This window comes from Bombus terrestris, chromosome 14 (assembly GCF_910591885.1).
Source record: "Bombus terrestris chromosome 14, iyBomTerr1.2, whole genome shotgun sequence".
Lineage (NCBI taxonomy): Eukaryota > Metazoa > Arthropoda > Insecta > Hymenoptera > Apidae > Bombus > Bombus terrestris.
The window spans coordinates 11378974-11392464 of record NC_063282.1 but is presented as its reverse complement, the minus strand read 5'-3'; the positions used below and the strand labels follow the sequence as shown (position 1 = coordinate 11392464).

Below are 13491 nucleotides of genomic sequence, written 5' to 3'. Positions count from 1 at the left end.
CTCTGTCCGCAAACTTTTATTCTTATTTGTATACTTCAATGTTTGAGAACTTTAGTGGGAAAAGTATTTTAATAAGAATAACAAATTAACTCTACAACTACGAAATAAATATATTGTCAGCTGGATAGAAGACGATCATAAGTATTTATTAACGAATACTATATCGAAGATTGGTTATTAAAAATTTCAAACAAAACGATAGATTTCTTTTCCTTCAAAGCTATGCTTCGGATATGTTTAATTAAAATCTAAATTCCATCGATCCTCCTTTTTTCCAAATATGTAATCATTAATTGCAATCTATGTCGAATATGTTAAACTTATTATCACCAACAACTGATAAATCTGCGCATAAATGTGAGTGGAACGCAATGGAACGTTAAACGCAAGGAGTTCCACAACATGGAGACGCTCCTGCATACTGATATGCAGAAACCAGTTCTCTTATATAAGAACTGTGCTCATAGGTTGACTCTTAGTTTTCTTGGTAAGAGAACACAGCGCACATCGTGTCATCGCTAAACTCTGACACCTTCACCGACTACTTTACCATGGAGTATCTACCGATCGCTTTGTCTATTGTGGCAGCAGTACTCGTCGTTATTTACTACTTTACCACGAGAAATCATAATTTATTCAAGAAGCATGGAATTCTGCATATTCCACCAACGCCACTGTTTGGAAATATGGGTCCCTTGCTTAGACGGCAGTGCACCATGTACGATTTAATTCTCAAAATTTATCAATTACATCCTGAAGCAAAATATGTTGGCTTCTACGAATTTCTGACGCCTGTTCTAATGCTTCGTGATCCGGAACTGATTAAAGCTGTCACCATTAAGAATATTGAACACTTCCCAGACCATCGACCGTTCGCATACAAGGAAGTGGACCCTTTGTTAGGGGGAATGTTATTTTGTCTGACAGGTGACCAGTGGAAGGAGCATAGAAATATGTTGTCTCCCACGTTTACTTCTAGCAAGATAAAAGGCATGTACAAACTGATGTCCGATTGCGCGATCAAATTCGTGGACCATTTAACGAAACTGCCGGAGAACGAGCGTGAAATGGAGATGAAGAGCCTTCTGAGTAAATATACAAACGACGTGATCGCTACCTGCGTGTACGGTGTCTCCGTGGACACAATAAAAGATCCAAATAACGTGTTTTACGTGTACGGTAAAATAGGTACAACCTTAGTAACTTTCAAAAAATCTCTAACAATGTTGATGCACAAAAATGCCCCTTGGTTAGCGAAACTCTTGCAATTTAAATACGTGGAAAGCTACGTCGAGAAATTTTTCTCTGATATCGTGACAGAGACAGTCAAAGATAGAGAAAATACTGGCGCTCATAGATCAGACGTCATACAGCTATTGCTAGAGACTAACAAGAAGAAGGAGCTAGGAAAAGGTATGAGTGTGGAAAGTATGGCCTCTCACGCTTTCAGCTTCTTCTTCGGCGGATTTGAGGCCGTTTCCACGCAAATCAGCTTAGCGACGCACCTGTTGGCCGAGAATCCAGATGTTCAAAAAAGATTACAACAAGAAATCGACGAAGCATTGGAAAACAACAACGGGCAATTAACCTACGCTATTCTAAGCGAGATGAAGTATCTAGATGCCGTGATGAATGAATCCTTGCGACTCCATCCGGTAGCTATATTCATGGACAGGCTATGTGCTAAAGATTTCGAACTGCCACCTGCATTACCCGGTGACAAACCTTTCACGATCAAGAAAGGAATGAACGTTTGGATTCCTGTGAAAGCGATTCATCACGATCCTAAGTACTACGAAAATTCTACGAATTTCGATCCAGACAGATTTTTAAAAAATGGAAAGATTATAAACTCGGACACGTATATGCCATTTGGTCTTGGGCCCAGAATGTGCATCGGAAACCGGTTTGCACTCACAAAGATGAAGGTATTGCTGTGTCACCTTCTTGCCAAGTGCAATGTCAAGATCGGACCGAAAACGACAACTCCATTAGAATTCGAGAAAGGTGTCATAAACGCCACTGCGAAAAATGGATTCTGGTTGACCATTGAGCCAAGGAAACGTTCTTATCGCTTTGACCAGATTAACGGAGGTACCAATGGAATTTGTACAAATGGAATATGAAGTAAAATAACCTTTGATTTCCTTGTGTAGAAAAATTTAAGCCTTTAAAATGATACGTTTATCATACGTTCGCATCATTAAACGATTAATATCATGTAATGTACAACTTGCGAAATATAGTTCGCACGTCAGAGTTTAAAAAATCAATTACTCGAGATAATCTTATACTGTAAAACGCAAGAAGGTATTAAATTACACTTGTAGTATCGTACGTTACTCTGATGCTGTCTCATCTCGAATACGCACTGGCAATATGGACGCCAAGTACTGCGAAATCCTGTTATCTTCCGGAAAATATCCAACATAATTTTCTCAGGTTTCTTGCGTACAAGAGGGGCGACCTGATGCCATATAACGATCGTGATTATTCAGCGATTATTGTCTCAATTGAATATATTGTAAGTAGAGCAGCGTAGGACTATTAACGAATTATCATTATTACGCAATATTTGGAACAACAGAATTAACTGTCCTGATCTTACAATACGAATTAACTTTAACATTCCCTCCTATGTCTTCAGCATTCAATATTATTCTATATGTCTATTCGCAAATCGACATTCGGTAACGATCTCATCAACAGAGTCTGCAGTACTGTTAACAAATACGTCGACCAAGTCGACTTCCTTTATTACCCACTATCAAAATGTAAGAAGAATGCGTTTGTGAAATAATGCAATATCTTCTATCTTTGTGCGACACTGATATTGTGTATTGTATATTAATTGTCATGTTGAACTCTTGTATTGCGTAAAATTTTGTGAAACTTATTTTGTTAAACTTATGCATTGGAATTTGATTGTTTATCTCGTTATACTTGTAATATTTTGCTACATTATTATAAAAAAAAGTTTCTCTCCATTAATTAAAATTTGTTACTGTTATTATTATTCAGTTTATTATTATTAAACAGTTCTGTTACTTTAAAATATTACCCAAAATTATTAAACGGTTTTATTATTTTCAAAGAATCGGTGTGTTATTTAACTCTATCCCTAAAACTGAAGTATTCCTACTTTAAACTCTTATTAGGAATATATTTAACCTTGAAAAATTATGTAACATCTAAAACCTGCGTTATGGTACTGCAAGTTCAGTCCATTGATACAAATATCAACAATACTACTTTCTTTCCCCAAACGAAGCAATATAGTTTCGTATGTATAAATTGCACGGAGCATGTACAATTTAATATCGTGATAGCATTCCTGTTACAGTACCATCATAATGTAATATAAATATCGTTCTGATTTATTTCGTTCGTATGTAGTTTTAAATTGAGATGACCGAATTAGATAAATCATCCTGTATATTGATTTATTGCCTGACAGAAAATCGAATTCTCGGCAAATCACAATGCAAGGTATAATATGCTCAATGGAATAATTTATCAACGGTAGTTGCTTCCATAATAAATTTCCGGTTCGACCGAAACTCTTGATTAACGGTTAACAATTGATTTCATCTTACCTAAGGAATTCTTGTTCGTGAATTCTTTTTAGGAATTTTATAAATAATCTCGCGAGTTAACGACGGATAAAGGACGGCATAACAAATATGTTTTATGATATTGTACGGTCTTGTAATGTCGAGTAATCGTGTACACTGTTACGCATGGCACAGAAACACTAGCGATCTAAACCATACCAGCGTATCAGCGTTCGCATGTACTTAACCTTGTTTCAGAGAGTTGCGTCTGGCAAACTAGTGTCGAAACGCGCATCAAAGTCCAATGCAAAAATCACACGGCGGATGCCGCACCGGGCAGGAGTTCATCAAACATCAAGAGATAGATGAACGAGTTCATAGATCATCGAGTCCAAACTTGCTTAAAATACCAAAAACAAATTCTTGACTTTTATCACTGCTGCTTTGAACCACTATATTCATATCTGCGACTTTTCTTTGAAAACATTGTCAATTCCATACGAAGAAATCCTCTCATCGTTCGGGCATAACGGTACATATTTCAATACATATACATACACATCAAAACATCTTATTGATTAGATTATTCGATTTCGTTGATAGGACAAACGCTTCTTTTCAATAAATTATTCGTTTATGTGTGTATAAATATTCTAAATATATCGAATATCTTAAATCTGTTATAAAATATTTGAATTTTTCTATTACACGATTCAATACTTCCACTATGCCTTAACGTACTCCAATTATTCACATAGAAATTTATGTCAATGCATTGTCCACAAGATGATGTCACCGTGAACAATGATTTTATTCCAGTCGTAACTTTAAAATCATTTAATTCAGCAACTTTTAAATTAGTCGAAACATCCGTACGAAAATTTACAGCTAGATTAAATATTGTTATTTTTACACATTACGATGTAATTATTTGTCATAAACCATGCACTATCGTTCGACAATTAGTCTAAAAACAATCAGATAGGTTAGCCAACTCGTCAATCGATCCGGCTGATACAATAAAACAAAAATGAGTGTCAAACAAAGATAGCTGTAAGAAAACGTGAAGCTTCGAACGCTTGGTCACATGGTTTTCGTCAACCTGGGTTCTAGGAAGAGGAAACGAAAATACTCTAGGGTACCGTAAATTAAGCCTTCTCCACTATTGTGTAGCGTTATAACCTAGAAGGCTCCGAAAAAGATTTGGGACTGCAATGTATAGGATATTCCATAATGCATTATGCAATTATCAACGTTTAAATAAGCCGACAAACGTTTAAGAGATACTTTACGCATTTCCTATCTTCGCTAAATAAATCATGGCGATTTTTACGAAATACAGATTTCATCTTTTTCGTTTTTGCTTACGTAACGTTAAAGATTAGGGAGTTGACTACGCTTGAGACATTCTTGCGTATCAGAATATAGACGTGTCCTCTTACTTATTTATGTATATAGCTACGCGATAAATTGATCGACCTTTAGTTATTCGGAAAGGCCGACACAGCAAACATCGTATCGGAAGTGAAATTCTGATAGTGGTTGTGGTATATTCGAATGGAGTATCTGTCCCTTGGTCTGTTTTTGATAGCGATACTGATCGCTATCTACTACTGTGCCACGAAGAATCATAATTTATTCAAGAAACATGGAATCCTGCACATTCCACCGATGCCACTGTTTGGAAATATGGGATCCTTCTTCGCAAAACGGTCCACCTTGCAAGACACCATTCTGGAAGCTTATGAACTTCATCCTGAAGCGAAATATGTTGGCATATACGAGTCACTCACACCTATCATAGTACTCCGCGATCTCGACTTGATCAAGTCCGTCAACATGAAGAATTTCGATCATTTTACCGACCATCGTAACTTTGTCTTTAAGGACATGGACCCTATATTTGCCGGAATGCTGTTTTCTATGAAAGGCGAGCAATGGAAGGAGCAAAGGAGCATATTGTCACTCGCGTTTACTACCAATAAGGTAAAGGATATGTTTAATCTGATGTCCGAGTGTGCTACCAGATACGCGAACTATTTGTCGAATCTAGCGGAGAATGAGCGTGAAATGGAGATGAGGGATCTGCTGACTAAATATACCAACGACGTAATCGCCACCTGCGTCTACGGTGTATCTGTCGACACCATAAAAAATCCGAAGAACGTATTTTACACGTACGGCAAATCGACCACGTTCACTAGTTTCAAAAAAGATATGGCAATGTTGGCGCAAAGGAACCTACCCTGGCTGGCGAAGCTCTTCCAGCTCAGATTTCTGGAAAAACATATAGCGAAATTTTTTACCGAACAAGTGATCAACACGATCGAGGAAAGGAAACAGAATGGCACTTATCGATCAGATATTCTACAACTATTCATAGATGTAAACGACAAGAAGGTTCCAGGAAAAGGTATGAGCACGGAAAACATGGTTAATCACGCTTTTAGCTTATTCTTTGGTGGAACTGATTCCGTTGCAACGCAGACGAGTTTTTTGTTCTACCTTCTAGCCGAAAATCCAGAGATTTTGAAAAGACTACAGGAGGAAATCGACGAAACGTTGGAAAATAATAACGGACAATTGACTTACGATGCCATACAGAAGATGAAGTACTTGGATGCCATGATCAACGAAGCGATGAGATTGCAACCAATTACCGTATTCTTGGATAGACTATGCGTGAAAGATTTCGAGCTGCCACCAGCCTTACCTGGTGAAAAACCTTTCACCGTAAAAGCAGGAATGAACATCTGGATACCTGTTGACGCGATTCACCACGATCCCAAGCACTACGAAAATCCGCAGAAATTCGATCCGGATAGATTCCTCGAGAATGGAAAGAAGATCATAAATTCGGGGGCGTTTATGCCGTTTGGTCTCGGTCCCAGAATCTGCATCGGCAATCGGTTCGCGTTAACAGAGATAAAGGTATTACTGTGTCACATTCTCGCCAAGTGCAACGTCAAGATTGGATCGAAGATGTTGCTTCCGTTGCAATATGAGGAAGGTGTGATAACCGCCTATGCTAAGAATGGATTTTGGCTGAATGTTGAGCCCAGAGAACATTCTTACTGCACATCTCAAACTAATGGAACGACAAAACATTTGAGCAATGGAAATTGTAGAAATTGAATTTGCGAATGAGTGATCTTTAATGCGGTTAAAATCTTCTTTGCGTACGGAGTAGTGTTTTCTAGTTAACTCTATGTCGGCGGACGTCACGCCGAATCAGTCGTAATCCACGTGATCCATACGTTGGCTCAATTTTGTTTGGAGCATACTGAAGATGTTTTGTAACATGAGCCTGGCCCCTTCCTCTCCATTAGCGATAAGAAAACTCTCGTACTATCTCGATAACAAGGACAGAAAAGACATGTTGGAGTAAAAAAAATTTACTGCGAATCCAGCGGCGCAGCGTCCGTCTTTCGAATGTTAATACTAATACTGACTAAAGTTTGCTATTTATTTTACTTAATGTAATACAAGCAAAATAAAAAGTTTCTTATATAATTCGTGATCTGATTGATTATTCGCTCGTGCTTCGAAAGATTAATATTGTGTAATGAACAATTTATTGAATATAATTGTTTTGTTAGAGTTTGACAACAAAATATTCTGTTTTTTAGCAAGTTTATGACGTAATTGAAACATTAAGTTCAGAAAATTCGTTTAACATAAATACAGAATGAAATAAATTCAAGGATGCGTGGACATACATATAACATATGTATACTAACTATTACATGAAAAAAGTTCTTTAATTGCAATTAATGAAAGAAAAATATCATGGACTAAGTAAAAAAAGTGACTAATCATGACGAGTAAACAGATAAATAAAATGTTTGACACTTGCGGAAGGAAAATATTGTAATCGAGGAAGTATTGTTTCGGATAGTTTGAAAGGTAATGTTAATTTTTATTCCGCATGTGAGATTTAACAGAAGCACAAATTTACTGCGTAATTATACATCGTTTATATGTAAATTATATGTATGAATATGAGTTATAATTTTTACAATAAACAATAGTCTTCAAAGCGATAAAAGTATATGTTATACATTAATAAAAGTGTTAACACTATTTCGTGTTTCGATAATTGGTGCAATTTATTATAACTGTAATTTATTTGCCATAGTTTTATCGTAGGACATATACCACTGCGAAGATGAAGAGGGAAGAAAGATAGAAGAAGAGCAAGAAAAGTAAGATTCCTTTTCCCTTTTAGCCATCGTTTCGCGCCTTTTTCCACTAACACAACAAGACAATACACTGCTTGAATCCACCCTTACGATCTTCAGTTCATTAATTCTGGCCAAAAGCCGGTCTTGATGGTGTTGGTTCGATCGCTAACCTTCGGTCTTGGAGCTTTCCTTTTCATCCCTTCCACGCACTCGCCGTAGCTAAAGTGAATTACATTAGAGGGGAGAGGGTAGTTTTATCGAGTCAACCTGCTAGATATTTCCTAAGGCACCTAAGGGTCGTTGGATCGGAAACGGGTCCTTTAACAACGACCAACCTTCCGAAGAAGTTGCACGATAATCTGCATTGAACCAAATTGCTTCCCCGTTTCGTCGAATATAACTTGTTGATCGTTTATGAAAATATTCGTTGCGTTGTTTCCTATCTCGGCCAACTCCGTTGCTATTATTAACTATGTATCTAGTTATTATTGCTAACTTCGTTTGGCTTTTGTTAATGTTCCTAGTCGAGTGTTGGTTTAGATTAATTTCCGAAGAAATTTCATGGTAAATGTGCGTGGTTCTCGTTGTGTGGTCATTCGTAAGGAACAGAGATTTTATTACGACATTGTTGTTGCTGTAGTATTATACCGTTGAAGGTCATAATAAAATGATTGGAGGTAATATAGAGATTTATTATAACGTTATCTAAGGATATTGTACGTTATTAACATTAGCCATGCGAGAAAATAACTCTTAATAAAATATTTATCTTTCATCAATGTGCTCTTCATCGAAGAGATTTCCATATCTGAGTTTCGTTTCGTATCTTTTCAATAGTCGTCATCGTTAGTTCAATTAAAGATTGCCACGTCGTTGCATTGTTAATTATCTTCGAAGAAAAACTGTCACTGATAACTTTATTCCTTTAAAAGTTACAACTAGGTACAACTTAGCTTCATACAAAATACTTTTCGCAATCTAATCTAGCGATATTCAAGTTCCTTGTAAGCTACTCGGGTGTTTTCTAAAAATGTTCGTATGGTGTCAAAGAGGACATATAAGTTGTTTGATATTTTTTTTTTTTTTTTTTTTTATAATGATACGATTTGATGCGGGTACAACCGCGTACTTATTATTGACAGGTCAATTAATTCATTGCGTATATTCACAATAAGTCCTCTTTTGAATTGTGGCGACACTCGACAATAAATACCACCACTCGACATTAACTAGTGTCGGACGATGGCAGCGCAGTGGTTAGCACCTTAGATTACGAATGTTCGGGACCCGGGTTCAAATCCCGGCGATCGGAGTCCGATTTTTCTTCTACGCATCAAAAATGGAAGAAAAACCAGCAGTATCTCATCAGCGACTTCTACAGCCAACAGCTACAATTATCACGGATAACTTACACCTCAGAATATTTATAAATAGAATGATCGTTCAATGAAATTCAAAGTAATTTCAATTGAAGATCCCACAATCGCTTCAAATGGACATCGACGGTCGTTTAGAATTGAAATCCCCGGTTTGAAATTGTGTGATAAATTACAGTCTACGATCGTTCCAACGTTTAGCCTTGAACCTTGTAATCATTCCAAATTGAACAAGCGGAATAAGACAGAGGAAATCGGACAACAACCACAAACTTTCGCATCTAGAAACTATAACATAATAGACCTAAGATTATCTTCGGAGGACAAAACCTTTAGAATGACCCAATCATTTAATAAATTTAATGAATATTCATTGTTTTTCCTCTGTTGTGTTTCAAGAAATTATAAAAGGAAATGATCATACGTATTGAATCGCCACAGCTACCGATCAGAACTCTGTCTAAGACAAAGTTCGCGATTCCCAGAAAGTCGAATATCAAATCCATGAAAGTTTGCAGCATATTATCACAATTTCTTGAACCACGAGAATGAAGAAGTAGATCATAATTAAGTTGATGCGATATCCGCGTGATATTGTGACGAGCAACTAGCTCGTGATGTAGCAGCTTATATATACGCGGGAACTCGCTCATTAAAGCAACATTCACAAGGTCGTATGGCGTCTTTGCCACTAGCCGATCACGTAGTAGAATATATTACACATACGACTGTTATACGTATCTCGACTCCATGTTACGTGCTGGACATGCAGAGACGATGCTGACGCATCAGGCCAGGATAATTGAGATGGACGCGTAACACGTATCCATTATATGACCAAGAACACGCCACGATTCGATCCTCCTTTTCATTTTTTCTCCGATTCGTTCCGCTGAAATACGAACAGGTTAGACGATGGCGGAAGAATTTTCTGGGATACCCAAAAAATTCTTCTCTATCTCTTTGGCTTTTTCCCCCTTATTTACGATCACGCGGGAAGGTTGAAGAAAGAAGTAAAGAACCTCCAAAACTAAGATACATCGGTGCTTAACGGAAATTAACTCGTAAAAATAATACAATAGATAAAGAAAATCGATAAAAAGGATTGAAATGTACCTTAGGTATAAACACAAAGTTGATCGAAGACTTCTTTAACATCTTTGAACGAATATATCGTTTTGTTCGTATCGTTTAATGTTCAGGAAAGGCAATCGTATATAGAATCTTTTCTCTATCAGAAAGAACTTTGGAGCCCCAGACGGATGCTATCGTTAATTATTTAGTTTACACTACCTGAAACTTGAAATTTGTGAAACTAGGACGAAGTATGATATGGACAGTATGGTATTATCTTAAAAACAATAATGTAATCTTAGTAACAATCGATTATAGATTAGAATTATAAATTCTATTTCCCAATACAAACTTGTATTTATTTATTTTGTTCCTCTATTTAAACCCAAAATATTCTTATTCCAAATATTAATTTTGTTTAATCATATTATATTATAACAGATACATTTATCTAAATAATAAAATGTATATAAATGTTAGTATACAGAGAAAATCTCGTAAACACGTATAAAGGAAAAAAAGCTATAAAACATCGATCGAATTATTAGATCATTAGATCTGTATTATCTATGTATTAGATCATCCGTCGAGCATTTGGCAAACCAGCTGAATAAGAGTACACTTGTAGAACATTAGTAACGATTATTTTCTATAAATTCTACAAAATCATATTAATCATAAAGATCGTATCAATAGAAAATCATTCGACAAAATACTAAAATCGCTTAAAGTTATGAAAATTTAACGATGTTTTAACACAATTAAATAAAACAAGATGTACTTCATCTCCGCAAAAATCACTATGTTCTTCGTTGTTAAATAGAATTATTTTCAATTTGTTGATTTTAAATATAGATATCTAAGAGTGTTTCTCTGTTCGAACAAAAGAGAAATCGTTGAGCCGAAACTTTGTACAATTCATATATTTTATGCGTTACAATGAAAATATTGTATGAAAGCTTTTTATTTCTCTATATACTTTGAATACCCCAAGTATATGTGTTTTTCACTTTCTTTTGCGAAACAAGCATCTCGATTCTTAATACTTCGAAATCAAGTGACGATGCGAATAACTAAATATAAACGTTTGAAGTGACGTGTTCAACTCGAAGCCTTTGGTTCTGATTTCTGGTTTACCGTCGATCTTATCGCATTGAATACATCGAAAAAATATACGTAGATATTTTCAAACGAAAGTTCGGAAAATTGATATTACAAACATCGCATATGACTTAATTGTCTGGATGTCTATCAGGAATCTTCTCGATAAACATCGTCGTTCCTGGAACCGTAATTTTCTCGACCTCGCCTTTCTTTATGTTTCTCGGTTGAATGTTAAACCAAAATCCATTCTCTGACGTCATAGCAAATCCTTTCTTGTTCAATTTCAGCGGTATAGAGGTCTTGGCGCACGGTGTGAGGTTACACTTGGCAAAAATATAGAACAACAAAACTTTCGCCTCCAATATCGCGAATCTGTTACCGATACACATTCTAGGTCCCAATCCAAAGGTAAAGAGCGAACTGGAGTTGGACATCTGTGTCGCATCGCTGTAGAATCTATCGGGATTGAATTTGTTTGGCTCTGGATAATTCTGTGGATCACGCTGAATTCCATAAATCGGTATCCATATGCATTCATTTTCTTGGACGATGTAGGGTTTTTTTCCTGGCAAATGTGGCGGTAATTCGAACGGTTTTACGCAAAGTCTATCGACAGCCACGATGGTTGGGTACATCCTAAGACTCTCGAGAATGACAGCGTCCAGATACTTCATGTCGTTGATAGCCTCGTACGTGGCTTCGCCCTTACAATCCTCCAAAACCTGATCGATTTCGTCTTGCAATCTCCTCTGAACTTCCTCGTTCACTCCAACCTCGTAAGCAGCGAAGCACATCAGAGTAGAGGTGCTTTCGAATCCACCAAAGAAGAAGACGAACGCCTGGGCAGTCATATCTTCGATGGTCAGCTGCTTTTCTGGGGCTAATTTCCCTCTCGTTTCCATCATCAGCTGAAGCATATCCGGACGAACGATACCTTTCTCGTCTCTGGTCTTTATCGTAGTAGCCACCAAGTCTTGGAAAAAATCCACGATCTGCTTCTTAATTATCCTGATATTTAATGCTCTAGCTATCCAGGGCAAGCTTCTTACAATGAAAAACTTGATGGATTGCGATCTTCCAAAATGAGTAGCCTCTCTACCGTACACGTAAAAATTGTTCTTCGGGTCCTTTATCGAGTTCACGTTAATGCCAAAGGCACAAGTAGCGATTACGTCGTTGGTATATTTGGTGAACGAATCTTTTAACTCCAAAGTAGTCTGGTCGGCAGGCAAAGAAGCGAAATAATCGCCGTATTCCTTAGCGCATTCGCGCATTAGTACGAACATCGCCTTCATCTTGCTTGACGTGAAGGCTGGACTCAACGTGTTTCGCACTTCCTTCCATCTATCGCCACGAAGGGCAAATAAATTCTTACCAAACAGGGGATCTCTATCTACGTTATCGAAGGATCTGTGATCTGGAAAATGATCGAAGTTCTTCACGGTGATCGACTTGAGCAATTCGAGATCTCGAATCATAACTATGGGTGAGGAGAAGTCGAAAAAACCGATGTACTTCGAATCAGGAAACGCCTGGTATATTTTTTCAACCGTCTCGGCGAACGAGATTCGTTGAAGTATGGCCTCCCAAATGCTTCCTAATAGCGGGACGTAACTGTAATAAGGAATCCCGCGTTTCTCAAAGAAATCGTAGATCCTAGTGATTCTGTAATAAGCTACCGCGATTACGGCGACCACCGCCGCGATTATTGGCCACCAGTTTATTTCCATCGTTATTTTCAACACTTCTACTGGGTATTCACTGGTATAACACCACACAACCACCTACTAGAGAATTAGATCATTGTTTTTCTTTAAAGAGATTCGACTTTCGATCGGTAATCACGAGAAAAGCTTATGTTTGATTCGATGTTAAGAAAAAGCTTAGAAGCTGTCAACGTATATGGATACTCTAATGTGAGAGAGTGGCCGAACACGCGATTAAATGATGCTTATGCTAGAGCGCTGCGTACGTACTGACTGGCTGTGACGGGTTGATGCAACTGTTAATAGCCGTCGAGCTATTTATGCTAGAGCGTGCAAACATTTGTATTATGTATGTGAGATAATAAGTCTTATCAAACTTCTGTGTATTTCTCAACTGTGTATTCTTTGAATATTTCTTATTTCTATATACCGTTTAGCGATATGATGTTATAGAAATTATTGCTGATTTAGTCGTCAACTATGCTTTATTATT

General features: G+C 37.1%; 3 protein-coding genes across 3 annotated transcripts; 2 read left to right on the top strand and 1 right to left on the bottom strand.

Annotated features, from left to right (window-relative positions):
- Positions 1-469: 469 nt before the first annotated feature.
- Positions 470-3016, top strand: LOC100647368 (cytochrome P450 9e2). Its single transcript, XM_003393329.4, has one exon. The coding sequence runs from the start codon at positions 552-554 to the stop codon at positions 2124-2126; it is 1575 nt and encodes a 524-aa protein (XP_003393377.1). The 5' UTR covers positions 470-551; the 3' UTR covers positions 2127-3016.
- Positions 3017-3166: 150 nt separating this feature from the next.
- On the top strand, positions 3167-11346 carry LOC100650309 (cytochrome P450 9e2). The gene has a single exon (XM_003403348.3). It carries the CDS (start codon positions 5112-5114, stop codon positions 6687-6689), a length of 1578 nt encoding a protein of 525 aa, XP_003403396.3. The 5' UTR covers positions 3167-5111; the 3' UTR covers positions 6690-11346.
- LOC100647566 (cytochrome P450 9e2) lies at positions 10521-13296 on the bottom strand. The gene has a single exon (XM_003393331.4). It carries the CDS (start codon positions 13020-13022, stop codon positions 11421-11423), a length of 1602 nt encoding a protein of 533 aa, XP_003393379.2. The 5' UTR covers positions 13023-13296; the 3' UTR covers positions 10521-11420.
- Between the last annotated feature and the right edge of the window lie 195 nt (positions 13297-13491).

Excerpts from the sequence above, each read along its gene's own strand:
- LOC100647566 (XM_003393331.4), bottom strand. The coding sequence starts at position 13,022 with ATGGAAATAAACTGGTGGCCAATAATCGCGGCGGTGGTCGCCGTAATC.
- LOC100647368 (XM_003393329.4), top strand. The coding sequence starts at position 552 with ATGGAGTATCTACCGATCGCTTTGTCTATTGTGGCAGCAGTACTCGTC.
- LOC100650309 (XM_003403348.3), top strand. The coding sequence starts at position 5,112 with ATGGAGTATCTGTCCCTTGGTCTGTTTTTGATAGCGATACTGATCGCT.